Below are 26,998 nucleotides of genomic sequence, written 5' to 3'. Positions count from 1 at the left end.
ATTTTCCAAATCATCCTTCTGGTTTGCAAAAAGGACATTAAGGAATACTGTAAGAGAATATGGCAAACAAATTTACTTTTTAAAATAAATGCATAACTTTATGTTTGCGGCAAATCTGAAATCAGAGTGAACCTTTCATATATTTCATGAATTGTGGTGGCATCATCATGTTAATATGGGCATGCTTGTCACCGGCAGGGACTGGGGAGTTTTGTTAAAGGGGCAAAGCCCAGGTAAAAACATTGTGGAAAACATGCCTTAGTCTTCTGAAGACCTTACACTGTGATAGAGATGTATTTTTCATGGTGCAAATTAGGTCATTGGTCAAATGTGCACCATAATGGCTTTCCACAAGGTGTTCAGTGTTTCTGAGTGGTGTAATCTTAGCCCGGACTTAAATCTGCATGAAAATCAGTCAATACCTGAATATTGCTGTCCACCAGTGATCCTCAACTAACTTGACTGAGCTTGAGCAATTTTGAGCAATGTATAGATGTTGCCCCAAGAGTTGTGGAAAGTTGGTGGAACTGTATTCAAAATGATTTACAGCAGTAATTGCTGGCAAAATTATTGACTCGGGTGTGGAGACCTAATGCTATCAATAAGTCTTTGTTTTTATTTCCAAGAATGTATATCATTTTTAATTTTGAAGTGTGGACTAGTTTGTGTAGATCCGTTGGGGAAAATCCAGATTTTTAAATCCATTGTTAAATTTTAATTTAAGCGAGCCAAATGTGACAACTGTGCAAAGGGTGTTTAGGCTTTCACTAGGCATTGTACATGGGGATCTTCATCAGCAATGTTCCCAAGGTGAGCTGAAAATGACCACTAATTCGGTGTTATTTTCCTGTGGTTGGATGTTTTGGCGCCATCAGCTGGAAGACGCAGGCTCCAGCAGTCTGGACGCCCTCCTGAGTCGCTGGATCTCAGCCAGCACATACCCTCAGCTGGGCTTGTGGCCCCCCGTGGACATGAACCCCTCCCCGGGACTCTCCACACACTCACCTGGCTCCTCAGGTACTGGAGGACTACAACACACGCACACAGCTTCAATCCCATCTATGATTTAAAATCATTTGTCAAAAACAAATGCTCATATCACTGTCACCTTTTACGAAGATAATCGTTTGTATCTCATGACTTCTATATTACTGCTAGAGTTGAGTAGCGGTGTCCCTGGACTTCCTGACCCATACCCCTTTCCGTTTCCCAAGAAATATATTGAACGGTCCTGTGGACTAATAATATAAACATTTTTATGCCGCACTAAAGCAAAAATACAAAATATGCATGTGCGAATAGCTGCATGAACCGGACATATCAACTCTCTGGCTTCATTCATACATTAGACTAGTCATCACAACGCTAGCAGCCTACCATATTAAGCCTACTTGATGTAAAGTCTCCAATAGAAAACATCACTTGAGCAACTATCATCTGTAGGCTTCATGCGATGTCTCAACGCAGTTACTGAAGGCAATCTCCACATTCACAAATCTCTGCTACTATGGTTCTGCTGAATCTCCACTACTAGGCCTATTTGCTTATGTTTGTTTAGCTGGAATTGGATAAGGTTCCCTGTGACAGTCTCCACAATAAGCGGGTTATCATTAAGTTAAAACAGCCGCAACCTTCTGAAATTCCCCTGATAGCCAGGTGCAAGGGGAGAGAAAAGTGCCAACAAGCTGGCTGACATCTTTCAGTCAAAGGTAAGCTAAAATGAATGTAATTTTCACCAGGCTGTTGGCTAATAACCTCATAATATTGTAGGCCTAAATCAACAAAATAGCATGGTGACTTTGACAGAACTTTGAGTTGATTAAATTGTGGCAAATACAACAAGAAACCGTTAGATCCATATTTCTCCATTTACAGTGTTATAATCATGTCCAATTTTTTTTATCTGCTGGTATTATTTGCTTTAATTAGCATTTCCAGTTTGAACAGGAATACCGGTATGGTTGCAATTTTCTCAGGAAGGATTTTCAGGAAAATATTCAATCCTAATTACTGCTTCTTCCTTTCTTCCTTGCTCTCTGTCTATCTCCCACCCACAGGCTTATCAAACTCCCACACGCCCGTGCGGCCATCCAGTACTTCCAGCACAGGAAGCAGGGGCAGGTAATGATGATACACAAGTTTAATACTAGAACTCTGCTCAAAAAGTTGAAATGACACTATTGCATAAAGCTGTGGAACATCCATAGGATGGACAGAAAGTAGCAATGCAGATATTGTACCATAGTCACTCCTAAACAATGAGTCCTCATCTCACTGGTATACATGTAAAAGTATATGGATGACTGTAATGGAGGTCTTGACTGTGTGTGTGTATGTACATTTGTGTCCTCAGCTGTGGCTCTGCGGGGAGGCCAGTGCCAGCGAGCGCCCCAATGGAACAGCAGGTCAAAGTCAAGCAGGAGCCCGGAATTGAGAAGGACTGTGGCTTTTCAGGAACCACCACCTCCAACATCAAAACGGAACGAGTGAAGGATGGAGGGAGGAGCGCGTGCATGGTAACACATCTCTAACTGCCCAGCTTTTTCACCTCCTAGCCTGTCAGTACCTTGATCTTAATCTAGCAGGTATCTATGTACCTGAGGCTATGTATGCTCTCCTCTATTTATTTGGACAATGAAGCTAAATGTGGCTCTATACTCCAGCATTTTGGATTTGAGATCAAATGTTTCATATGAGGTGACAGTAAGGAATGTCACCTGGCTATTTTCTTACATATCTGTTTTACTGTTTAGAAATGAAAGCACTTTATGTATCTAGTGCCCCCATTTGAAGAAGTCACAAGTATTTGGCCAAATTCACTTACTGGACTGGTTTCACAGACGAGGCTTAAACCTAGTCCCAGACTAAAATGATTGTTTGAGCTGTCTTAAGTCTGTGCAAGTCGCTTTGCGTTATCTTAAAATAGTCATAGATTTAGCTTGTTCTGGATTAAACAAAGCCGATTGCAAGAGGGAGGATTAGAGGTACTCTAGGACTAAATTGTAGCTTAAATTAATCCTTCAAAGAGGCAGGTTTAACTTCTGCTTAGTACTGTTTGTGAGGGAGGATGGACTATTTGGAATATCTAAATCAGGGGTGTCAAAGTCAAATGGACGGAGGGCCAAATAAAAAAATCAGCTACAAGACGAGGGCCGGACTGTTCGAATGTTCATTGAAAAATTTTTAAATGACGCATATAGTCTAGTGAACCTAATTGAACCTACTGAAAACCTAACAAATATATTACAATATGATCAGATAAATAAAGCAATATTTTCTTATGGCTCTGTCAGTAATCTTTAATTTTCAACAGACACAAAAGACAAATTTCCTTTATATAAATATCCCCATAACATGAACATTAAATGAAAGAAACCGGTATTCAAGGCACCATCAGTAGACTATATTTTCTATTTTAGCAAAAGTGGGCTAAATTTACTTCAAAGAAAAAACAATAATAGCAATTTTCTATCATCCACTCAACTGAAATATTTTTAAAATATAATTGGATTGAAATACAAAAAAATAAAGTGCAAAAATCTATTAATCAAAAACAACACTTTGTTTAAGGAGAAGTAACATGCAGTGAAAACAAATATTAAATTTTAACTTTTAAACTTGAACTGAGTAAAAACTCTAAATATGTGATTGCACAGTAATGTTCACTTGTTTGAGGTTGAGGGTGATACTTGGTGGTGTCCCATCTTTTCCACAAGTTCATCAATGTTCGGGGTAAGGCTCTGAGCTGAAGAAATCCTCAGAATTGAGTGGAGGTGTTCAGCAGTAAGTCGACTTCTGTGTGATGTTTTGTTCAGGTTCATCAAAGAAAACAGTTGTTCACACAGGTATGTGCTGCCAAACATAGACAACGTTTGAGCAGCCTGGATGCGCAGCTGGGGCATTGTGCCGGGGAGGAAACGGGCGAACTCCGCAGCACCCACTGCCGCATATTTTGCCCTCAGTGCATCATTGCATTGGAGGTCAATCAACTCCATTTGGAGGTTTGGTGGTGAGCTTTCCACGTCAACAGCAAATGGGTTACCGAGCAGTTCCAACCTGCTTTTTTGTGCTTCAAAGTCAGCAAATCGGCGTCGAAAGTCAGCGGCAAGCATACCTATTTTATCAGCCAACTGTGTGCTCGGGAACGCACTGGTAGAGAGCTTCTCTTTCATGGTCTGGCAGCTGGGAAAGTGGCTCAAATTTTCTTTCCGCATCTGCGTCTCCCACAGAGTCAGTTTGGTTTTAAATGCCTTCACTGTACTGTACATATCAGAGATGACACGATCCCGACCCTGCAGCTGCAAGTTTATTGCATTCAGATGACTCGTAATGTCACACAGAAAAGCCATTTCACACAGAAACATTTCGTCTCGGAGTTGTGTTGTGTCTTTCCCTTTGCTGTCCAAGAACAGACAAATCTCCTCACGAAGCTCGAAACATCTTTGAAGCACCTTTCCCTGGCTTAGCCATCGCACCTCTGTGTGATAAGGCAAATCACCATGCTCCGTTTCTAACTCCGTCAGAAATGCCTTGAACTGGCGGTGATTCAAACCTTTGGCTCTGATAAAGTTAACTGTGCGCGTGATGATGCTCATTACATGCTCCATTTTCAAGGCTTTACCGCACAACGCTTCCTGGTGTATGATACAATGATAAGCTGTCAGCTCACCTGTCGCGTTTTCCTCTTGCATCTTTTCCCGTATCTTCGCCACCAGTCCGCTCCTGTGTCCACACATCGCAGGTGCTCCGTCGGTTGTCAAACCCACGAGTTTTTCCCAAGGCAGCTCCATCTCATTTACACATCTTGACACCTCTTCATACAAATCATGCCCCGTAGTTGTGCCATGCATAGGACGTAAAGCCAAAAACTCCTCTGTCACGCTTAGGTTGGAGTCCACTCCGCGGATGAAAATTGACAACTGGGCAATGTCAGAAATGTCGGTGCTCTCATCCACAGCCAAGGAATATGCAATAAAATCTTTTCCCTTTTTCACAAGCTGCTCTTTTAGATTGATGGACAACTGGTCTACTCTCTCGGCAATGGTGTTTCTGCTCAGACTCACATTTAAAAAGAGTTGCCTTTTTTCTGGGCAAACTTCGTCACAAACTTTAATCATGCAGTTTTTGATGAAATCCCCCTCCGTAAATGGCCGGGCTGATTTAGCGATCTCTTCTGCCAAAATAAAACTGGCCTTGACAGTTGCGTCCGCGTGTGTGTCCGCGTGTTTCGTTTCATAATGTCGTCTCAGATTATACTCTTTCAGTACCGCCACACTTTCTCCACACAGAAGACACACAGGTTTTCCAGCTACCTTCGTGAACATATACTCCGACTCCCACCTTGTTTGAAACCCCCGGTTCTCAGTATCCACCTTCCGTTTTGCCATTTTTGATGGGTATCTGAAAGTTAATTTTACTGTGATGCTGACGACTGCTGTGCCAATAAATATTGAAATGAAGCAGCCTACTGCTCGGTGCGTCACCTTTGCATTGTGGGAAATGTAGTATTGGTGCGTGTAAAAGATCTGCGGGCTGCCGGCTTGCTGCGGGCCGGTTCTAATAATAAATCAAGATCATCCCAGGGGCCGTAAAAAACCTTCTTGCGGGCCGGATGTGGCCCGCGGGCCTTGACTCTGACATATGTGATCTAAATGAAGACCAACATGCACTCCAGAGGCCAGCCAGATGAGTATAGTGTGGATAGGAGTAATCCATTAAATGACTTTGATGAAATAGCTTTTCGAGACCGCTTTCATATGTACAAAAAAAATGCATTGGAGATTCATCTTTGCTTGAGCCTAGACTTTCCTCTCTGTCTCAAAGAGGAAGGTCTTTACCCAATTCTCTCCAAGTTATGATAACTTTGAGGTTTTTGTAATCTTTCATCGTGAAACTGGTGATTTGTGTGGTGCCAGTGATGCAACTGTGTGTAAAATAGTTCACAAAGTATGCAGGGCCATTTGTGAACTGAGGAGTCTTTACATCAAGTTTCCTGATGCCGCTGGCCAAGCCCAACGATAAAGTGCAATTCTATGAATATGGGCACTTTCCAGGAGTGATTGGCTGTATAGATGGATGTCATGTTCCCATCAAGTGTCCATCATTTCCTGATGCTGAGGAGTCTACAGGAACCGTAGGAACTGGTTTTCCATCAATGTTCAAGGTGTAGGCACTCTTAATTTAGATTTTCCAAACATTGTTACCCGTTGGAAGGGTGCAACTCACGATTCAAGGATTTTTTTCAACTCTTCATTATGTGCTCAGTTTCAGAGAGGACAACATAGTGGACTACTACTTGTGACAGTGGATAGGTCAGAGTAACTTTTTATTCACTCCATACATAAATCCCACAACAGCTGAGCAGCAAAGATACAACAGAGCTCATATCCGCACGAGAGGGATGGTCGAGCGTATGTTTGGAGAATGGAAAAATTGATTCCAGTAAGGATGCACGATATATTGGTGAACACATTGGAATCGGATGAAATTCGCTACAAATGCCAATGTCTAGTTTAACGCCAATGTGCAAAACCGATGTCAAAGCTGACGTGCATACCTATATAACGTAGGTACATGACGTAATGACGGCATGTCAAATTTTGCGCTATACGTGCAACACAGCATTCCTAAATTAGCCCACAATGTCTGCTGTGTGGATCGAGCAGTCAACAAGTCAAGCAGTCATTTGAAAGAGTAACACAATTTCAGCGAGACAACTCAGTTGAAATCCATTAAAGCCAAGATAATGGAATTCATTGCCCTTGACAATCAACCGTTCTCTGTTGTGGGTGATGTTGGCTTTCGCCGACTGGTTGAGCACCGATACACATTACTAAGTGCGCTATTTTTCAGATGTTGCCCTACCGGAGTTACACAGTAATAGCATCACTGCTATTAGCTTCACGACAAACATACTATGGAACGCCGTTTGGGTCTTTGCGTGTCAAAGCTGTACAAAAAAGTCTGCAAACACCGGCCACGAACGATGTGTTTGCAATACCGCGTTGGTAATAAAGCATAATTTGTTTGACCGCAACTTCTGGGGTAGCTAGCACCAATACAACAAGCCTGAAAACAATAACCTGTAGAAACTGCAGTAATTTTCATTATTCTTAGCAATGATTTGGGAATCCGTGTGAGTAAGTATTAGGTAGGTATCCACTTGTTGTTTGCCTATTGAAATTGAACTTCAGTTCATCAAAATAAATAGCTAGACAGCTGCTTATCCCTGTTGCCCAAAACTAACGTTATAAGCAGCCAGCTGGCTTCATCTGGCTAGTGAGGTCTTTACCGAACTGGGTTATGGATTAAGCACAATAGTGGAATTTGCGGTTTGTCTTCAAAATAAATAAAAGTATGTCATTGACAGTGATGCAAATGAATACAAATGGTAGAATAATGCCATACTTTCATTTTGAATGCTAACCGCAAAGTCCACTATTGTGGCTATCTTCACATAGATGGGTCCAACCACTATTAATCAAGTAAGAACTGTCTTCTAAATTAGGGTTATTTTAGATGATGACACCTATAGCAAAACGCCAATCTGTTTCAGGAGCTATGTTTTTGGGGAAGAACATTGGTTGCATCCACAAGCTAGCTAGCTTTTCTTTTTAGGACCAGCACTGTAGGTGCGCGAGACAACTTTACCAGCGTCATAGCATACGTATCGATGAATCATTGTGACATGAAATACGAGTGATAGTGTAATCTATGTGTAATAACTACGTAAAAAATGATGAGCGTTTTAAAATTTTAATGTGACGTGCAGTCATATTCAGGTCCTGATTGGTCAACAAGCGTATTTGACACATCAAATAGTGTTAAATAGTGTATTTTTTGACACAGGGAGGCCCAAATGGCATTCTATAGAAATCCTGGTTGAGAATGAAATGACTGAACAAATGAACAACGAAAAAGCACAGCAAGTGAAAGAAATAGGTTTTGATTATATTTTATTGGTAATGGGGACATACGTAAATGCCAACAAAATAACTTTTTGGTGTGTGTGTGTGTGTGTGTGTAACCTTTATTTAACTAGGCAAAGCAGTTAAGAACAAATTCTTATTTACAGTGACGTCCTACCCTGTCCAAACCCAGACGACGCTGGGCCGATTGTGCACCCCCCTATGTGCCTTTAACCGCCATGTGTGTTTGTTAACTATTTAACTGTACTAAAATGCTTGAAAGGCCGCTAAAATTGTAAATATTGGTTATCGGTATCAGGTTTTTTTTTTGCAAGAAAAATATTGGATATCGGTGCATCACTAGATTCCAGTCTTTACGCAGTACACTCTGTTTCCAGCCAAGAAGATGCTGCAAGCTTTCACATTGCAGCACTTCAACTATATAATATGCATTTAAATATGCAATGTATTCATTTTGACTTACTTTTGCTTTGGTAATGTTTTCTTTGTACAAAATTAAAATGGTGCAATGCAGCATAATTAAATGAGTGACTAAACCAAGGCCAGTTTTAAATGTAGTTTGTGGTGATTAAATACTCACACTTATGAATATCCAAATGACAAAACATGTATTTTTTACATACCATATTGTGTTCACCATGACTGATAATCACAATTGTCTCATTACCGTATATTTTTTGGGCTCATACCTCTATCTTCCAACTTCATATCCAATTCAACCTGTAGAATTCTCAATTTCACTTCATGTTCTTCCTTCAGGTATTTAATTTTATGCTCATGAAATTCTCTGGCTAACTTTTCATGCATGGTCATCTTTTTTAATCTCTGCTGAAAGATGGTGGCAGCATCTTCTCTACAGCAGATGCTATAGCAGATGTGGAGGGTACACACTCACTGTGCACTAGCTCTTCTAACATGTTCACATTCCTTTCCTCTGGAAAAAGAACACCGTTAGAAGCACAAATAAACTCATATGGTCCTTAGAATGAAAGAAGAGTAAAGATTGACACAGACAATGGAATATATTTACCAAAGGAAGTAACCAATTTACTTTCTTTGGTATATGTACCATTTGAGCTCAGTTCTTCATCTGAACTGTCCAAATGGTAATCGTCTGGTATACCATCGAGTTTGCTGGTGCTCTACAGGTCCACCACCAGTAGTATATTGCTCTCTTCTGATCTCTGCATTCTCTCTTTTTAAAGCCAGTGTAAGGTTCTATAAAGGCAGATATCATTCAATATAAGTGATGTCACAAAAATATGAATATGAGAAATGTGGAATACTGATAATAATGAAGATATCTCACCTGAAGTTGTTGTACTCTTCTTTTGGTTACATTTTCATTTGCATTGAATTCACTGCAAATTGCAGCCCAACCACTCTTTATTTTGCTTAGTAGCAGTAGTATGGTTTTTACTTTCAATAACTGCATGGTTTGACAAAATTTGTTTTAGTAGTGTTTTTTCATACTCGCTAAAGTTTTTTTGAACAAATAGTTTTTGCCCTTGTCATTGTTTTTGTCTCAAGATTAACACCAGTAATGGTGTTTTCTATTCCATTCCGGGTTTTTATGAGCACCATTAGACCAACAGCATGTACTCTTACTGAACCTAGTCAAGCTTAACCCAGGTGTTCTCATTTAGGCTTACTTACCTTACTCCATCAAGAACTCCGTAGTCTCCGACTAACTAAGCCAAATTTAAGCCATGTTCACGAAAGCTACTTAAATGTCCTAGTTTAACTAGTACACATTAAGGCCTACTCTTGGCTTAATCTAAGCCCTGTCTGTGAAACCGGCCCACTGTGTATTAAAGTAGTCAAAAGTTTAGTATTTGGTCCCATATTCCTTGCACACCATGACTATGTCAAGCTTATGACAAACGTGTTGGATGCATTTGCAGTTTGTTTTGGTTGTTTCAGATTATGCTTTACCCAGTAGGAACTGAATGGTGAATAATGTATTGTCATTTTGGAGTCACATGTATTGTAGATAAGAATAGATGTTTCCGAACACGTCTACATTTAATGTGGAGGCTACCATGATTACAGATAATCATGAATAAGGATGAGTGAGTTAAAGGCACAAAGACCATACCCCTCCCAAAAAAAGTATATCCTCTCCTGTTATTGGTAGTGGTGAGAGGTTAACATTTTTAAGGAAGTTTCGGCCTCACTTCTTGGTGCTACACCAGAATTATCAATGTACTTAACCCACTTGAAAGCATTCAGCTTTTTTTAATGTGTGTGTATATGTCCCACAGATGAGTAGTCCAGAGATCAGCCGGACTCCCCCTCTCCCCGTGCTGGGCTCCGTGGCTTCCGCCTCCTCTGTCCAGGACGCCCTCAAGAAGTTAGGGGAGCACGTCAAAACTGAGCCCCAGGACCAGGAGGCCTGCAGCGGGGCCAACGGGCCTAGCAAAGCCCCTAGCACCAGCCCATCCACTAAGGCCTCAGACGCCCCGCTGACCAACAGCAAGGGAGCCGGGCCTGCTACCCTGCGAACTCCACGCACTGCAATGGGGACCAACCAGAGCGGGGCGGGAGGGAAGGATGATGACCCCAACGAGGACTGGTGCGCCGTGTGCAACAACGGGGGAGAGCTGCTTTGCTGTGACCGCTGCCCCAAAGTCTTCCACATCACCTGTCACATCCCCACCTTGAAGTGCTCCCCGAGGTGAGCCACTGATCTAACACTACATGTGTACACACAGGCTGGCTTTAACTAAGTGTCAGAATAAGAATGATTTTCATGAATATTTCAAAAGATAGGCCCTTTAACATTGAATGCTGATAGCTTGCCACACATCGGCTATCTGTATATGTATATGCCTATATATCTGGGTTGTTGTGTCATATTTTCTCTGTTTCCCCCCTCAGTGGAGAGTGGATGTGCACGTTCTGCCGGAGCCTGGCCAGCCCGGAGATGGAGTACGAGCCTGACGACGAGCCTCGTGGCGAGAAAGACACCAGTGAGCAGGGCCTGAGTCCTGAGGACCAGAGGGTCAGTGGAACCATCCATCTGTAATACCTAGATTATGGCTTTCCCTGCTTACAGTTGAAAGGACTTTCCCATAGCATTAGTAGTTTCTCCTGCCACTGCATTTCCCTACTACTTTTCAGTGAATTTCAGTTGACTTTAGATGCCCTCACATTTGAGGAGTAAATCAGTATGAATTAATTTAGTACACGTCTCTTAGTAAGGAGTCTGTGAATTACGGAGAACTTGTATTTATTAATCTTGATGCGCTACTCATTTCATCTTAATTTGCTGTGTTCAGCCAGAGGGACACATTCCTCATCTCTGTCTCTCTTTCTTTCTCTCTCTCTCTCCTAGCTGAGGAATGTTAAGCAGTTGTGTAATGTTCTCCTGCATAACTGCCCCTCTACCCTCTCTCTTGCTCTATTTCTTTGTCTGTCTCCCTCTCTCTCTGCAGAGGTGTGAGCGTCTCCTGCTGAACGTTTTCTGCCATGAGCTCAGCGAGGGGTTCCAGGAGCCTGTCCCTCCCTCTGTAAGTATCACAAGCTTGTGAAAGGCAATGCCACCTGTATTCTATCTGACCTGGATGGCCACATGTACTCTAGAGTACATCCTATCTAGGTTTCTTCTTTCTTGGGACTTTTTCCTGGGCACTGTGCTCTTGATTCTGCCATTGCTTTCTTTGGGGTCTTGGCCAGATCTCTGTAAAAGCATGTAGTATCAACTGCTGATTATTATTTATTTTTTAATATATTGTATTTATAAATACATTTGATTGGTTGGTTTATGGATACTTCCCTATACCCACAGCACCACTTTACTTCAGCATTGTGGCTATAACCATAATGTTCTGTATAATAAATTAATGATCTAATATGGCTCTCTAACCATGGTGTTCCCTTCTCACCAGATCCCTAATTACTACAAAATCATCAAGAAGCCCATGGACTTGACCCTGGTGAAACAGAAGCTACAATTGAAGCACGTCCAGCACTACCAGAGCCCCATAGAGTTTGTCTCGGACGTGCGCCTGGTCTTCAGCAACTGTGCCAAATACAACGAGGTGAGTGGGCATGACTTCCATGCATGATGAGATGGGGCTGAGTGATAGTTGAATGGATGCAGGAGAACACATGCACATTATTACTGTATGCGGGCAGTGGAAATGCACTATGCAGAAGGTTGATATCCTTATCACACCATTTTGCATGAGCTTGGGCACCCGCAGGGATTAATGTTGGATGACCGGATGCAGTTATTGGGTACTCACACTGGGCTGTTTGTTGTGACTGTGGTGTTGCAAAAATAATTTGCCTATGTGCCGATTATCCAACCGGAATATTTTCATGGCCTCTAATTTAATGTCTTCCTGGTCAGTTATTTTGTAAGCAGTTAGAGAGCCTGCTATAAGACTCCTTGATTTTTTTTTACTTATGAGTTGACAAAACAAGTGAATCTATAAAGCATTGAACTATTATTGTTACAATATATTAGACATTTTTGTCATTCTAAATAACTTGCCGCTTTCTTGCAGAGATTACCTTTAAAATGCTAATACATTCCGTTTTGTCTGTATTCATTATAGCTAACCGTTTCTATCAATGATTGATTGTTTGTCTTTGACTTGATTGTTTTTGGGTGGAGTTTTCCTTTAATATCTTGTGCAAGCTATCTCTTAGTATTTGTTTCATTAGTCCATTGTTGATGTAGTTAGTCACAATGTTTTGCATGTCAGCAATCACATTTTCAAGATGTATAACTGTAAAAATACAGAAATACATGTCAGCAATCACGTTTTCAAGATGTATAACTGAAAAAATACAGAAATACAGCCTGTATGGTGTATTTTGTGTCATATGATGCTGCGTTTTGCAGAAGATCATTTGAGGGTGGAATTTTCCTTTTAACGTGTATATTTTCAGTAGATACTAACACAAATACTTTGACTTTTCGAATGCAAAATTTGTCCCGTGTGTGGGCTCTTCATTGCATTGGACCTTTTTGATATGGTGTCAATGTTTACTTTCTTAATTTAATCTCTCTGGACATGTTTTCAAGTGATATGTGTAGGGCAAAAAAAGATTTAAGGAATTTTGTGATTTCGATTTTCAATAGTGATTTGAAATGGAAAAGAGGGGACCTATATACTGCCTTGTATTGAGAGAATCAATGAGGGACTGAGTTGTGGAGGTAACGTTAAAAGGTTTTCTATTGGTTGCAGTTGACTTAGTCAACGGTCCAGCACAATGGGTCATATATGCAAACTTAAGATTTGAAGAGACACTTACTAGGTATCAGTGATGGGACTGTCAGTGTCAAGTTACTAGCCAATTTAGCAGAAATTGAAAGACGTCTTTCCCAGGAATACGCCAGGACCCACAGCAAGGCCATGGCTGCTGTTCAGAATTCAACAGGCAGAAGCAGCCAGGTAAAGACTAGACAGACCATAGGTAAAGACACTAGACTTGTTGGGAAATTGAATGCCAAGATTTAAGCAAGGTCTGCAACGGCATCCTCCATAAGTTAGACAGTAAGTGAAACAAAAGTTTATGGAGGAATGACGATGAGAGACACCACATTTGGACACCAGTTCAATAAGGGGTGTATTTTACTTAGGCCCAAAAGACCAAGGGTAGTGACAGTACACATGGTTGTTACCTATAACCTGTCTGCTGTGAAATCCCCCCCCCCCCCCTTCTGCTTTTTGTCTTTATTGTACTGTTATCACCCCTTTTTTTAGATGTCTCGAATAATCCAGGTATATGATGAGGAGAAACAGAGTAATGTGCAGGTAAGCTGTTTCTAATACACATGGAGGGGAAAGGTTAGGCTGCCCACCCTGCCACTGTTAAAAATGTGTGTTTTCTGTGTTTTATTTGCATTTCCACACTGAGGTTAGAATAATATTGTGAAAATGATGATAATGCCTTTTTGAAGTATAAGAGCTGTTTGAAAAGATTGCCTAAAATTTCAGCCTGTTTTGATGGGATGGAGTTTAAGTAAATTTGTTTAGACCAATAAGAGTTCCAAACCTCTGCCAATAACAGCTAGTTTTCCAAACTCAGACCACTCCTACAGAGTCCAAGCTAAATTCTTGCTTGAGAAATTGCTCTTTGCTAGGAAGCTAATTGTTTATTTTTTACCATTTTAATTGGAGAAAAATCACACCAAGGTACTTAATTGTTACACAGAAATGATTTAATATTGAGAAAAAAAACAGCTGTGTTGGACCTTTAACCCACTCTAGTGTGCTCCATCTCCTCCCCTCCCATTCCTTACCCATTCATCCCTCCTGTTAAATGGTGCCCTCACACCCCACCTTCCTCATACTCTCCCCCTCCTTCCCACCTGGCAGGCGGACTCAGAGGTGGCGCAGGCAGGGAAAGCCGTGAGTTTGTACTTTGAAGAGAGGCTGCTGGAGCTATACCCAGACGAAAGTTTCCCTGAGGCACCAGAGGAGCCTGAGGCCCCAGTTGGAGAGGGAGAGGAGGCAGATCTCACAGAAGACTCAGAGGATGAGTTTGTGCAGCCTAAACGCAAGCGGTTAAAAACAGATGAAAAGATGCTTCACATCAAGTGAGAATCAGTGTTAAAAAAGGAAAAGAAAAGGTCAAGAGAAGTGAAAGGATTTTGTCTTCCTCATCTGAAATGCAAGACCTATTGTACACATTTACAAGTTTTTCATTTTTGCCTCTTTTACTTATTGTAAAATAGAAATTAAATTAGTCTGTATCTGGCAAACTGGACTTTTTAAAGACATATTGGAAGTTCCACGCCTTCATTTCTTTTGTGGGAATTTATGGATGTTCAAGAAAATGCTTGTACAGATTTGAAAGTATGTTTTGTTTGCAGTAGTTTTTTTTTCTATTATCATTTATGATAATAATTGTGAAACATGCTTTATAAAATATCCCAAACTCCCATTTCCACTATTAATCTTAATGTACTATAACGTTTGACATGAATTACCTAACAAGTATTTGTATTGTGTTTGAAATATTTTACCGGCTGTAAATAAGAAAAACCAAATGAGGAAAAACCAGTGGATTGTTTGGTCTTTCACCAATAAATAAAATATGTTCAAATATTTACTGTCAATGTTGCAAGACAACTTAATTTCAGGCTCTGAGAAAAAACAGATTGAACATGTTTCTGTGATCTTTTTTCATTATATAATCAGGTCTCTTTTGAGAGAGATTTGTAATCTCAATATAGGATAAAAGGTTTTAAATTAATACCATTGTTGGCAATGGGTTTTACAATCAAGGACTCAGACTTGAGTCACAATGGTTAATGAATTTGAAAAATGTGCAAGTCGAGATAATATGGTGCAGGTTTTCAAATGAAGTTAGTTACCCAAATGGACTTCTCTTTTTACATCAGTCAAAATTGTGCAGCATTGAAGGACAAGCCTGTGAGTCATCACGATCCCTCCATCTCTCACATACACAAGTAAATAGGCTACCCCACCCTGAGAGACCATCAGCACTAAAGGTATGTTAATTCGTTCTGTAAGTACATCACTCTTAGACAAAGTAGATAGGAAATGGCATTCATAGATATCAACTAAAAGTACTGTATTGTCAAAGGTGTGAACATTTTAATGGAACAGTTATTTTCTTACATCTCATCTGCTGTGGCATTACATTTCAAATCGGAGTCAGGGGCCTCCCGAGGGCTGCAGCGGTCAGACCCGGCTTCATTCCCGGGCTGTGCCATAGGACTGCACGCAATTGATCCAGCATCGTCCGGGTTAGGGGAGGGTTTGGCTCATCGCGCCCTAGCGAGTCCTTGTTTGCGGTCAGGGTGCCTGCAGGCTGTCCCCGGTCGCCAATAGGCTCTATGCATTATACCGCCTCCAACATTCTAATTTACTTCCTACCGGGTTGATAACTTCCGGAGCGATTTCTGCTGTTGTTTTTATCATTAGCTTACTAGCGATAACTGTAGTTGATGCATTTCTGACTGAAATAGTTCGCAATGACTACGTTTAAATTACAGCCCGGCGAAGGAGGTGCTAATGAACATTGTCCAGTGCCTCTGTGTTCAGTTTCCTCCAAATGTAATGGTATTGTGAGCTTCCATAGTTTCCCGGTCGATGTAACTTAAAGCTCAGAAAAAGGGGGTTGGTGGCAGTATGTCGTGACAACTTTACTGTCACCAAACACACAAAAGTGTGTACTACACATTTCGTCAAGTGACGTTGGTGAGGGAAAAAATGGGGGGCGACAATACCTAAAAAGAGGTGGTGTTCCTACTCTTCGCGTGGAACTAGCACATTCAAAAGAGACCCGGTGTTTGGGAAAGAAGACTGAAACCTCCTGCTCCAACCGAGGAGGACGAAGAACAAGGTGCGCTGCTTATGGACTGTGCCGTCTCTGATCCGGTCCAGACACATGATTACTATGCAGTCCCTGAACGTGACCCTAATGGCAAAACATGAGCACGTAAGAGAAATTAAAGAGCTTCGAGCCAAGCTGGAGAACTGACCGCCCAACACGGCTTTGGTCTACAGCGATTTGCTGGTTCTGACGACGGTATACGTTTTTACACAAGGTAATAATTTATTATCCAGTATTAATAGTGTTTATTATTTACTATTAATTATTATTATCCCAAATTCCAGCTTACCTTTAAGAACATGTTTGTCACACGAACTGCCCACAAGGGCCTGGCAAATCGTCAGTATGGACTCATTCAGTCACAGATGTCATGTGGACTGTTCCCCGGACTCCATGTGTAGGGATTTGTACAATGCACAAACACGGTTATTGAACCTGACATTGGTGTCTGTCTTTATTCCTTTATCCAACATATCATACTGAAACAATGTTCATTGTTATTTAAATCTAGGCTAGCATATCTTAGCATAAGAAGACATATTGAATGTATTTTGTCTTTACATTCGTTTTCAGTTAACCCCCAAAAATGCTCCCAAGTCGTTGCTGCAAATAAGATTTGGTTCCACTTCCCAGGTTAAATAACGGAACATTTCAAACATTCGCTGCTGTGAATTACAGTACGAATTGCAGTAACAAGAAAACAGGCTACAATAGCAGCTAGGTCATGTCTGGTGCTACTTAAGGCTTAGAGAAGATGGACAATAATAGTAATTTGGGTCCGTCTTTAGATTTGAAAGCTACACCCACCTGATGGCCTTCTGGCACTTGATTGAGCGGGCAGCAGAGACCAAGTTTGTAAGAGTCACAAGTACCAATCCATTTGAAACAAATGTTACTCAAAGAAAACCGGAAAGTGACAACTACATTAAACACTTAAGAGAATATTATTTGATTTTACTGCAATTGTTAAACATTATTAACTTTTTGTTATGGACCGAATATAAGGACTATATTGTACTAAAACGAGTTTATTTACGTTCAGACACTGCCATCAATCGACGAGTAGTGTCTTGTTTATGACTCGTCTGTCGCTGGGTCTGGCCCATCGGTTCAGCATCTACCAATCGACAGTGAGACGGATTATCATCTCTTGGGCCAACTTCCTCTACTGTCTTCTTGGGTCAGCACGGGTATGGATCCACAAGGAAACCAATCAAAGCCCACCTACCACCTGAGTTCAAGGACTATCCAGACACCCAGGTAGTGATTGACTGCACTGAACTCCGCTGCTATACACCATCTTCACTACTACTGCAGAGTGAGATGTTTCTTCCTGCAAGACAGGCTGTACCTTTAAGGGCATGTTGGGAATGTCACCACATGGAGCTGTCAACTTTTGTGTCATCATTGTATGCTGGATCTGTGAATGACAAGGAGATCTTCAAGCAGTCTGGAATTATTTCCTTACTCACCCCTGACATGGCCATTATGGTGGATAAGGCCTTTCTCGTAGATTACATTGTTCTGTGCAAGGTCTACCAGCCAGCCTTTCTGTCAAGACGCACACAGATGCCAGCGCATGAGGTTAGGGAGGCCCAATCCATTGCCAGGCTGAGAGTGCATGTTGAAAGAATGAGCTGCAGAGTAAAGGAGCACAAGCTTTTTGACACAGTCATCCCCCTGACCATCTCAGGCAGCATCAACCAATTATTTCCAGTGATGTGCCTGTTGGTCAACTATCAAAATTGACCTTTGGTCAGAGCATGTGCCAAACCAGTGTAAATGTACATGTGTTTATTTGCTAGCAGCAAAATAATACGTTGTTTATCTACAACATGTAGCAATCATTTGTGTTGTAGTGAATATCAGTTTGTGTGGAGCTTGTATTGTCTTTTAATTAGGCAATGAGTTTAGGGGTGGGGGAAAGAAATCAAGTAAACACAGAATAGCCAGAATGCAAGATTTAATACAACGTTGGAGATGTGTAATTGATTAACTGAACTGTTGAACATTTGCTGAAATACATTTTTTTAAACAAATCTATTCTACTATAGTTTTCTTCACAAGAACATCAATACTTATTTTTTGTGAAACCACTAAACTTGGCACCCATGCATGGGATCCATTCAGGTGCGAGAGACACTTCTGCAAGTAGTGGTAAATATAAGTGGTCAACCTTCTCTCTTATAGTTTTTGAAACCTGTAGATCTTTATATATCCTTTCAACTAGGTTGTCATCCTGTGCACAGATGACAAAGTCTCACCAGCTACAACCTGTGAGAAGGATTTGACCTTGCACCTAGTAGTAAGCATGAGATCTCTTCAACTTCAGCTCTCCATTCTGTATCTTCAGGTAAGGGCACTCAACATAACTTGGTACATTTGGGCACTTGACCTCTAAGAGTCCAAAGTGTGGTCTCACACTGGGATCAAATATGATGCCATCTGGAGAGGATCCTAACCACGGAGCATCTGGGTGCACTATGAAGCCACACGGAAATAAGTTAACATTCTTCAGTGTGCAGTACTCCTGTACAGCCACTGGCTCCATGGCTAGCCCCCTCTTCATCTCCACGGTCTGCATACCAGATCCCTTGAACATTCGCTCAGCGAGGTGGTCAGCCGAGGTCTCTCCCCGGACATGGCAAACCTCTCGAAAACGAGAGGATGTTATTCTAATTTTCCTGAGCTGATGCCATTCCGGGCTGCAACCTCAACTCTCTGTGACATCTCGTAGGTTGTCTCTAATGCCTTGACGTGGAACTGCTCCCGATGGCTAAGGACGTAAGCACACTGGGAAGACTGAAGCCTGTAGCCATCTAATGGAAGTATTGGTGGAGAAGGGGCATCGGTAATCTTCACAATTCCATGGTCTTTGGCTGTGGAAGCTGATAGGACAGCACACTACCAGCTTGCACTGGCCCAAAGGCGGATTCAACCAGGGGCACGTCAGCTGACATTTCCATTGTTGTCACAAGAGGGGAAGTAAGTAGAGAAAAGTTGGCATACGTTTCTGAGACGCGGAGAAGGTCCATGTCAGGCATGTATCCATTGAGTGCTATGTAGAGAGAACTTCTGCAAAACATTTTAAAACCTTAACACCAGGTTGGCGAGATTACTATGACTAAGACTCATGTAACTTTTCCAGAAACAGCACAAGTCCGAAAGTTCAAATAAAATTAATTAAAATACAGATTTATAGATTATATATTTCCCCCCAGTCTTTGTCCCAAAATGTGTCATTACATCGTAAAGACGCCACTGTTTAAGCTCATCATCTGGATACAAAAACAATCACAAGAAAATGTTTTCTAAAATGTTTCCATTCTAGGAACCTCCAACTTATCTTATTCCATCAGCACACGAGTTTGTAGGTTTACGGAACTATCCCATCAACCGGAACTGTCTTCACACCCTAATTAACAAGGATTTACTGTTACATAGGCTGAATACTTTTCAGGTGTATTTTTTTATGGATATTGATAGACTCACAAGTGTTCTTGGCTTGTGCCAACACTATTCTGTGTCTGTGCAGCTGTGAACTGGTGGTGCAGCAGGAATGTTTAGTTGAGTCTGGTAAAGAAGGGCCACCAGATGATTGCACATAGCACTTCCTGCAACACAGGAGCAGTGGCTCTGGACCACTATCACTGGTACGGCGTGCTTTAACACCATCTGTGAAGACAAGTGTGATGAAAGACTGAAGTGAGAAACAAGAATGATGCGGCCCATGAATAATAATAAACATAGTAGTGTCTTGTCTTCTTAACTAGGGGCTCTTAACTATACAGGAATACATTGTCTCAGTAACACAATTACCAAACACTGCAGCAACAGATCTTTACCAAATAACCTGTTAAGTGGGCAATTCTAAATTGGGATTGGGACCCATCATTAATATCTATCTATTGACAAGATTAAACGTTGACACTGTCTCCAACACATTTTGACCATGATGACAGTGTCTCACAGGAGATGTTTAACAAGGTCCCTAGTAGCTATCTAAAACCTTTCCCTACTCTCATGCTGTGCGGCTTTTTACTCTTCCTCATGGACCTGTGACAGGCAGCCCTCACGGTGATCTCTCCTACCAATGTATCTTTGTTACATACTCTGTAAAATACATGAATAACAATTATTTTTAGCTAGCAAGCATAACTTAGCCAAGCTACCGAAAATACACACATTCTCAGGTAGATTCTGTCAACGTGACATAATTTTACGAAGCTAGCTACAGTTAGTTAAATTAGCTAGCTAATGAATGTAGCTTGCTAAGTTATATCTGTCACTGACTTGGTACTCACCTTCATAGTTATCTATGTAACGTTAGCTTCCTATAAAGGTATACATCTTGAACCCCTTTTCATTCTTGTTAGCTGGAGTCTCGGAGGCTGACTTAACAATTTGATGTACATCATTCATATTAATTTAAGGCAAGTCCTGAAGACACCTAGTAAAAAAACTGCGACATAGTGGTAGTAACGTTATATCGTCGGTAACAACTTCTTTTTTTGCCGGTAAGAAGTGTGTTTAGAACGTTCGATCATGGAATGTGCATAAGGGAACGTGTTTCATCCGACACATTGGTGCGGCTGGTTTCCGGGTTAAGGTGGCGTGTGTTAAGGAGCGCGGTTAGGTGGGTCATGTTTCGGGCATGATTCCACTTTCGCCTCGCGTTGGGGAGTTCCAGCGATGAGAAAATATCGAAAAAAAGGAGGGGGGGAGGTAAAATTAAAAATAATATATTAAAAAAAATCAGTGTCAGGTGCATTTTTGTGACATAGTTGAACCCAGACCAAAATAGTCCATAGGGAAGGTATTTGGTAGAATAAACTGACATGACATCAGAGCAGAGAGGAAGCAAGAGGGTTTGCTCCGGTCAAAATATGTCCCCGATAAGCAGACCTCCCACCTTTGGAACAACAACTCCCATTTTGGGGGAGGAGACTAGACCATCTCGTCATTATATACAGTTTCTCTGGATAAGCATAGTTCTGTGCTGAGTCATCAGTCAGGTGAGCAGGGTCAGCTGACAACACTATTTAGATCGAAGTTAGATCGAAGACTCCCGCGAGCTAAGGCCAAGCAGTGTTTTGAGAGCGTGTGTGAGGTAAGCCATGCTGTTCAAAATACACTGAATTTGTCACAATTTCATGGGAGTAATTGGCTACCTGTCGAGTCGTTTGCGTGCGGTCGTTAGAATAGCTGGGAAATTTGCATGTTTCAGGCAAAAATATGCGGCCGCAGCGAACATCAGATGTACATGATAAGTCTTAATTTTCACAGCTTTATGAAAAAATGTAAAGCCTGTAGATCTTCGGAGACCGTGGGGAGGTAGGCTTGCTCCACACTAATGACAGAATTGCAACGCAGATCGATGAGGCCAACTAACGAGGACTGTTGATATCTGATGCGAACATGTGACATGTGGACACAGGTTCTGTAACTTCAAGTTACAGGAACTTGAGGACAATAGTCATCGTGTCTGTCTATTTCAAGGTGCATCCTAAATTCCAGAAACGTCCCCCACAAACGCAGTTAACTAGTTCGAGATTATTATTTTGTGCAATGATTTGGACATTTCAAATTTAGTTGTTTTTGACCGGCGTTATATTACAAACACAATTTCTACATTGAACTGTTACACATAAAATGAAGACTGAGTACGTAATTTAATCGGATCTCTATGGTGTAGCTACATCTGGCGTCCTAACTCCGCCTTTTCTCTGACGTTGGAGCTCATATTCCAATCAGTTCAGTTGAGCTAAATTGTTTTCTCCCTAACCTTTGCGAACAGACGTCTGAAAAGGGCATTGGGCCTCCCTGGACACTTCAATAACCACCCAATAAACAGGTAAGATACTTTTTTGTTGTTGTTGTTAATATTTGACCACAACCTTTGTCCTTAGAAGACGTTTGAAGAAAAGCCAGCTGTAAAAACTCAGCGTGCAAGATGTTTGTCCCCAGCTGAAAAGTCTATCAGTACAAACCGACTTAACTCTGAATTCCATAGCAGATAGTACATTTTGAGACTTAGCTGTAAACAAGTTTTGTCAATAGAAATAATAAGCGACAGCTTGTTTATTTAGGTAGCTATATTGTCTAGCTTGTTCGTTTAACCCTTTCCCCTCTGCTTAGCATGAGCCTGAATATGGGGTCAGCTGATGGTGTCCTCAAGTGGGGGTCTTTTGGATGGAACACTGATGGAAACTTCAGCTCTGTATGCCCCAATGGATCGGTATGGGTTTGGGAAGGGCTGGGGGAATGTGCCCAGGACGCCAGGGACATGGCCAGTGTCATCCTGGGTCTGCTGTCTATAGTGTGCTTCATGGTTTCTTCTCTGCCGTAAGTCTTGATTGGGAATACATTATTTCAGCCCATTTCCAATGTATGACAACACCTTTACTCTTCTTATTTTGTTGTGTTCATGAACACAGGCAATACTACAGCTCTTGTAAGAGTGGGAATATGGACAGTGCCTTGTCCATTTGGTTTCTGTTGCTGTGGCTGGGGGGTGACTCCTGCAATCTTGTAGGCTCATTCTTAGCTGACCAACTGCCTCTACAGGTAAGTGACAGCTATTTGGGTCAGTCAATATTACTGAAATGGTTTCAATAACAATATAAATGTTTGTCAAGCATGAAAATAGAGGGATCAACTGTAATTGTCGACTCCAAGACACCAATGAAAATAATGTTTTAATGTTCCGAAAAAGTGTAATAATAGGCATTTAAACTAGTATATCCCTTTGTCCACCGCACTGACATGTCTCTCTCCCCCTTCTCATACAGACATACACAGCAGTGTATTATGTCCTGGCTGACTTATTGATGCTGGGATTGTACTTTTACTACGTATCTAAGCACAGGATGAATAACAGTGAGTTTTTGTCTGTTAATGTATTTGATCTCTATGAAATTAGCTGCTGTGAGTTTTGTCTTGTCAATAATAAATCAAGGCCATTGGTCAGTGTACATTCCACGCTTTGACTATTAACTGAGGCCTCTGTTACACTGGAACCACAGTTTGTAATATACAGTATACCCTGATGAAGACAGCTTGGCTGTCGAAATGTTGCATATTACATGTTTTTTTTCTGAGCTCTTATTTTCACGTTTTCCACTCCGCTAGCCAGCACGTCTTCTATATAGGTGTGCGTTTCTTTTTCTTCTCAATTGTAATATACAGTATAACACAAATGCATGACAGAACAAGGTATGGCTTGTCTACATTGTTCTGTTCTGCCCATAACGCAAATGTTCATTCCAGGACGCTGCAACGTATTTTTATACATACAGTAGTTATTTAACAGTTCAGTGAACCTGACGGGTGTCAGGTTAGACCGCTGTAGCCTATACACAGAGGGTCCCCAGGATTAGTGTTGAGAAACAGACCTTCATTACACAGGAGGAAGTATCATACAAAACTAGTGTCATGTCAGCAATACTTTGCATCACCACCATATTTTGTTATTTAGTTTCCTAATTGTTGTCGCAACCGTTGACACCGTGACCTTTTGTTGATGACTTTGCTGAGGCGGTGTCTACCAATATTAACAACTGATAGCTTTATTTTTCCTTTACCCAGACAGGTCGGTTCTAAATGTAGTTGGTGTAGTCTATATACTGGGCTTCTTTGCCAGCCTCATTGCCTTACCTGGGTCAGGGTCCCAACAGGATGTGGTCCTCTCTGGGTTTAAGGGGCGGGCCTTGCTGTCAACCACTGTGGACAGTGTTAAGGTAAAATATGAGCTTTGTGTAGTCAATAGATGTTAATGTAATTGATTTGATTTTATTCCAGCCCCTGGCCAACCTTTTATCTGTCTGTAACATGCAGATGCTTTGTCTTTGTGTCCAGGCTTTCAGCACCAAGGAGATTATTGGGTTTACCATTGGCTCCATATCCTCAGTGCTCTACCTCTGTTCCAGACTGCCACAGATGCACACTAATGTGAGTCTTAAAAGTGGGAGGGGTTGGTAAGGAAGTGAACGAGTACTGGATGGACAGATACTTTTTTACAGTGGAGGCAAACCTACCTGTAAAAGTTTTGCATGGATCTTTTTCTTTCTCATTATATTTAGAATGTTTCTGTCTCGTAGTACACAAGGAAGTCGACGGAGGGTGTGTCCTACTTCCTGTTTGCCCTGGTCATCCTGGGTAACACTACGTACGGCCTGAGTGTGCTGCTAAAGAACCCTGAGCAAGGCCAGGGAGAGGGAAGCTACGTCATCCACCACCTGCCCTGGCTCATAGGAAGCCTGGGCACCCTCTCTCTAGACATCCTGGTATCCTTCTCATTAAAATGTCTACTTGGCCTCTGGCCTTTCCACCAAAATTTGTAATATCCAACGATATTTTGTGTGCTTTGACATAACACTTAACTTTAGCTTTTGACTTTGTTTTGTATTGTATTACAATTACCCTAATTAACTTATCCAAATGCAACAGGTTCAGGTTGATTTGTCTAGTTATCTAAGTACATTATCCTATATGCCAGCATGCAGTTGTTGGAATGCGTTTCCTTTCTAGTATCTAAAAGTTTGACCGTGTTCATTTTCTTTTTCTGAATTCCCTTGACTCGCTGCTTCAGATCTCCGTACAGTTCCTGATATACCGCAATAATGCACCTCTGGAGTTGGAATCGCAGCATGATGAGAGAGCTCCTCTGCTGGACAAATGAAACTGCTCCCTTTGTGCTGGATCTAGCAGTTCAGACAAATATCCCCACCCAATAGACTCACTCACATTCCTAAACACTAAATCCATAACTTTTTGACAAACACAGGAAATCCCTTTTCACTGTATTGTTATATTTATTTTTATTTATGTGATTTGTGTTATGAGAAAGATGCCATTGGGATTCAGCTATAGTTTACTTTAACTGTTCTTAATTGCTCTTAATCTTTTAGAGAAGGACCTTCCAACCATTTGTCTAAATACTTCTAGTATTTAAAAACCTCTCCTGACAATCATGACACTACTACTGGTCACTACATGGAACCCTCTCGTCGGATTAGAATAGTCTTGTTATTGTATTTCAGAAGTGATTGACAAAAAATATTTTTTTGCAGATCACTTCATGTCTTGAGTATACAGAGACATGAATCTTAGTGTCTTGACATGTTCATGTGGATTTATTGTAACTTCATTAAAGTGTAAATATCTGAAGTACTGTACTTCATTTATTTGATCGTTTACATCAGTTGCCTTTAAGCATTTTGAATTGTAGATTTATGTATTTGTTGTTGACTACTTTTTTGGGGTTATGGTATCCAGTCTGGAGAATTGACCTCATGTTTGTTCAGTGTAAGCACAGAGTAACGATGCTCACTGAAGGTTACTGTTGATGGAAGGGTCCTGTTTCTTTCTTATTCTGTTCCCTAACAAATGGTGTTGCATCAGTACTGAAATGCACAGGAAGGATTTAAAATTGTATCACGTTGATAATGTCTCATTCCCCACTTACTACTACACTTAGGCAGGAAAAAGACAATGTTCTAAAGAAATTAGTTGTGGGATTGTCTTTCATTTTGATAAATGTTTTATGCTTCACTAACACGCTCAATAGGACACATAAATCATGCTTTTAAACAACTGAATTTGTATGGAACCCTGCTGTCATTTGGCCAGTGTACCTGATCTTTAGTGTGTTAAATATGCTGGGAACATGATGTAATTTTCCACCTTACTTCCATATCCAGCCCATACTGTTTTTGACTGGACTTCAAGATTGTATAATAAATTAAAAGTAATTTCACATATTTAATGGGAATATTAATGTTTGTTCTATTAATGTACTGTTCTATAAACCAGTTTCTGTGTTCATGCAAGTGGCTAACTACAAATCACCTATCAGTAGCTGCAATTTGGCAGTACGCCCAGATTATGTTTTGAGAGAGAATTAACGTGTTTTGAGAACACCAAAGATATCTCAGTTTTAAGGTCTCAGCTTGGCGAGAAAGAAGCCTTGTGTGGTGTTGGTTTATCACGTTATGAAACTGTATTGGTCGGTCACATGAATAAAACAAAATGGTAATGATTGATTATGCTAAATCATGCAATATAACTTCTGTATATATATATATGACAACTGCTGGGTCTGCCCAGGGAGAGGTCCTGATTGACATGTACTATGGTGCATTGAGTTGGTTGGAACCTCCAGCCAGCTGATAAAAAATGATTCAAGATTGAATCATTTTTTATCAGCTGGCTGGAGGTTCCAACCAACTCAATGCACCATAGTACATGTCAATCAGGACCTCTCCCTGGGCAGACCCAGCAGTTGTCATATATATATATATATATACAGAAGTTATATTGCATGATTTAGCATAATGTCCCTGTGTAAGAATTTTTCCACAACACAGTGCATTTGGGAGGTATTCAGACCCCTCAGGCCCACCCATGTGAAATCCATAGATTAGGGTTTAATGAATTTATTTCAATTTACTTGTTTCCTTATATGAACAGTAACTCAGAACCGGCAATTGTTGGGTTAAATTTTCAGTATAGTTCCCATTCATCCTTTTTGTAATGTTAAATCAACACATTTTACAAATGAACTCATTAATTTGTTTTTAGGCTATTATTAGCACAACTAAACATAATTATATACTAGGCATTAAGAATATTTTTGTTTCAGAACACTAGATCACTTTTGTTCCTGGTTCTGTTTCCGTTCCTCAAATGTTAGTCTTTTTCGGTTCCCTGAACCAGTTCCAACCCCTGATTTCAATAGTACCATGCAG

General features: G+C 41.0%; 2 protein-coding genes across 12 annotated transcripts in view; both read left to right on the top strand.

Moving 5' to 3' along the window:
- The window catches only part of LOC110532346 (E3 ubiquitin-protein ligase TRIM33), a 29,940-nt gene extending 14,934 nt beyond the window's left edge, over positions 1-15,006 (top strand). For 6 of the 10 annotated variants that reach the window (XM_021616170.3, XM_021616165.3, XM_090184622.1 and 3 more), the window contains 9 exons: positions 876-1,017; positions 2,058-2,121; positions 2,354-2,516; positions 10,193-10,605; positions 10,809-10,932; positions 11,366-11,440; positions 11,819-11,971; positions 13,649-13,699; positions 14,264-15,006. In XM_021616170.3, coding sequence (XP_021471845.1) covers positions 876-1,017; positions 2,058-2,121; positions 2,354-2,516; positions 10,193-10,605; positions 10,809-10,932; positions 11,366-11,440; positions 11,819-11,971; positions 13,649-13,699; positions 14,264-14,488 — 1,410 coding nt within the window. In that variant the 3' untranslated portion in view covers positions 14,489-15,006. The remainder of the gene's footprint in view (positions 1-875; positions 1,018-2,057; positions 2,122-2,353; positions 2,517-10,192; positions 10,606-10,808; positions 10,933-11,365; positions 11,441-11,818; positions 11,972-13,648; positions 13,700-14,263) is intronic. The other 4 variants (XM_090184625.1, XM_090184623.1, XM_090184626.1 and 1 more) reach the window with 1 other exon arrangement.
- A 6,203-nt stretch (positions 15,007-21,209) lies between these two features.
- slc66a1 (solute carrier family 66 member 1) lies at positions 21,210-26,016 on the top strand. 2 transcript variants are annotated; one of them, XM_021616172.3, is made up of 9 exons: positions 21,210-21,360; positions 22,048-22,104; positions 22,389-22,595; positions 22,688-22,817; positions 23,042-23,129; positions 23,838-23,989; positions 24,108-24,200; positions 24,350-24,535; positions 24,841-26,016. In XM_021616172.3, exons 3-9 carry the CDS (start codon positions 22,390-22,392, stop codon positions 24,928-24,930), a joined length of 945 nt encoding a protein of 314 aa, XP_021471847.1. In that variant the 5' UTR covers positions 21,210-21,360; positions 22,048-22,104; position 22,389; the 3' UTR covers positions 24,931-26,016. The 2 variants fall into 2 exon arrangements, 1 of the variants encoding a protein (XP_021471847.1); XR_016483332.1 differs by having other exon boundaries at positions 21,227-21,360; positions 24,332-24,535.
- Positions 26,017-26,998: the final 982 nt, after the last annotated feature.

This window comes from Oncorhynchus mykiss, chromosome 9, assembly GCF_057628025.1.
Source record: "Oncorhynchus mykiss isolate SJ-2025 chromosome 9, ASM5762802v1, whole genome shotgun sequence".
In the NCBI taxonomy this organism is placed as follows: domain Eukaryota; kingdom Metazoa; phylum Chordata; class Actinopteri; order Salmoniformes; family Salmonidae; genus Oncorhynchus; species Oncorhynchus mykiss.
The sequence above is the reverse complement of the archived record's forward strand: the minus strand, read 5'-3'. Positions and strand labels throughout refer to the sequence as shown.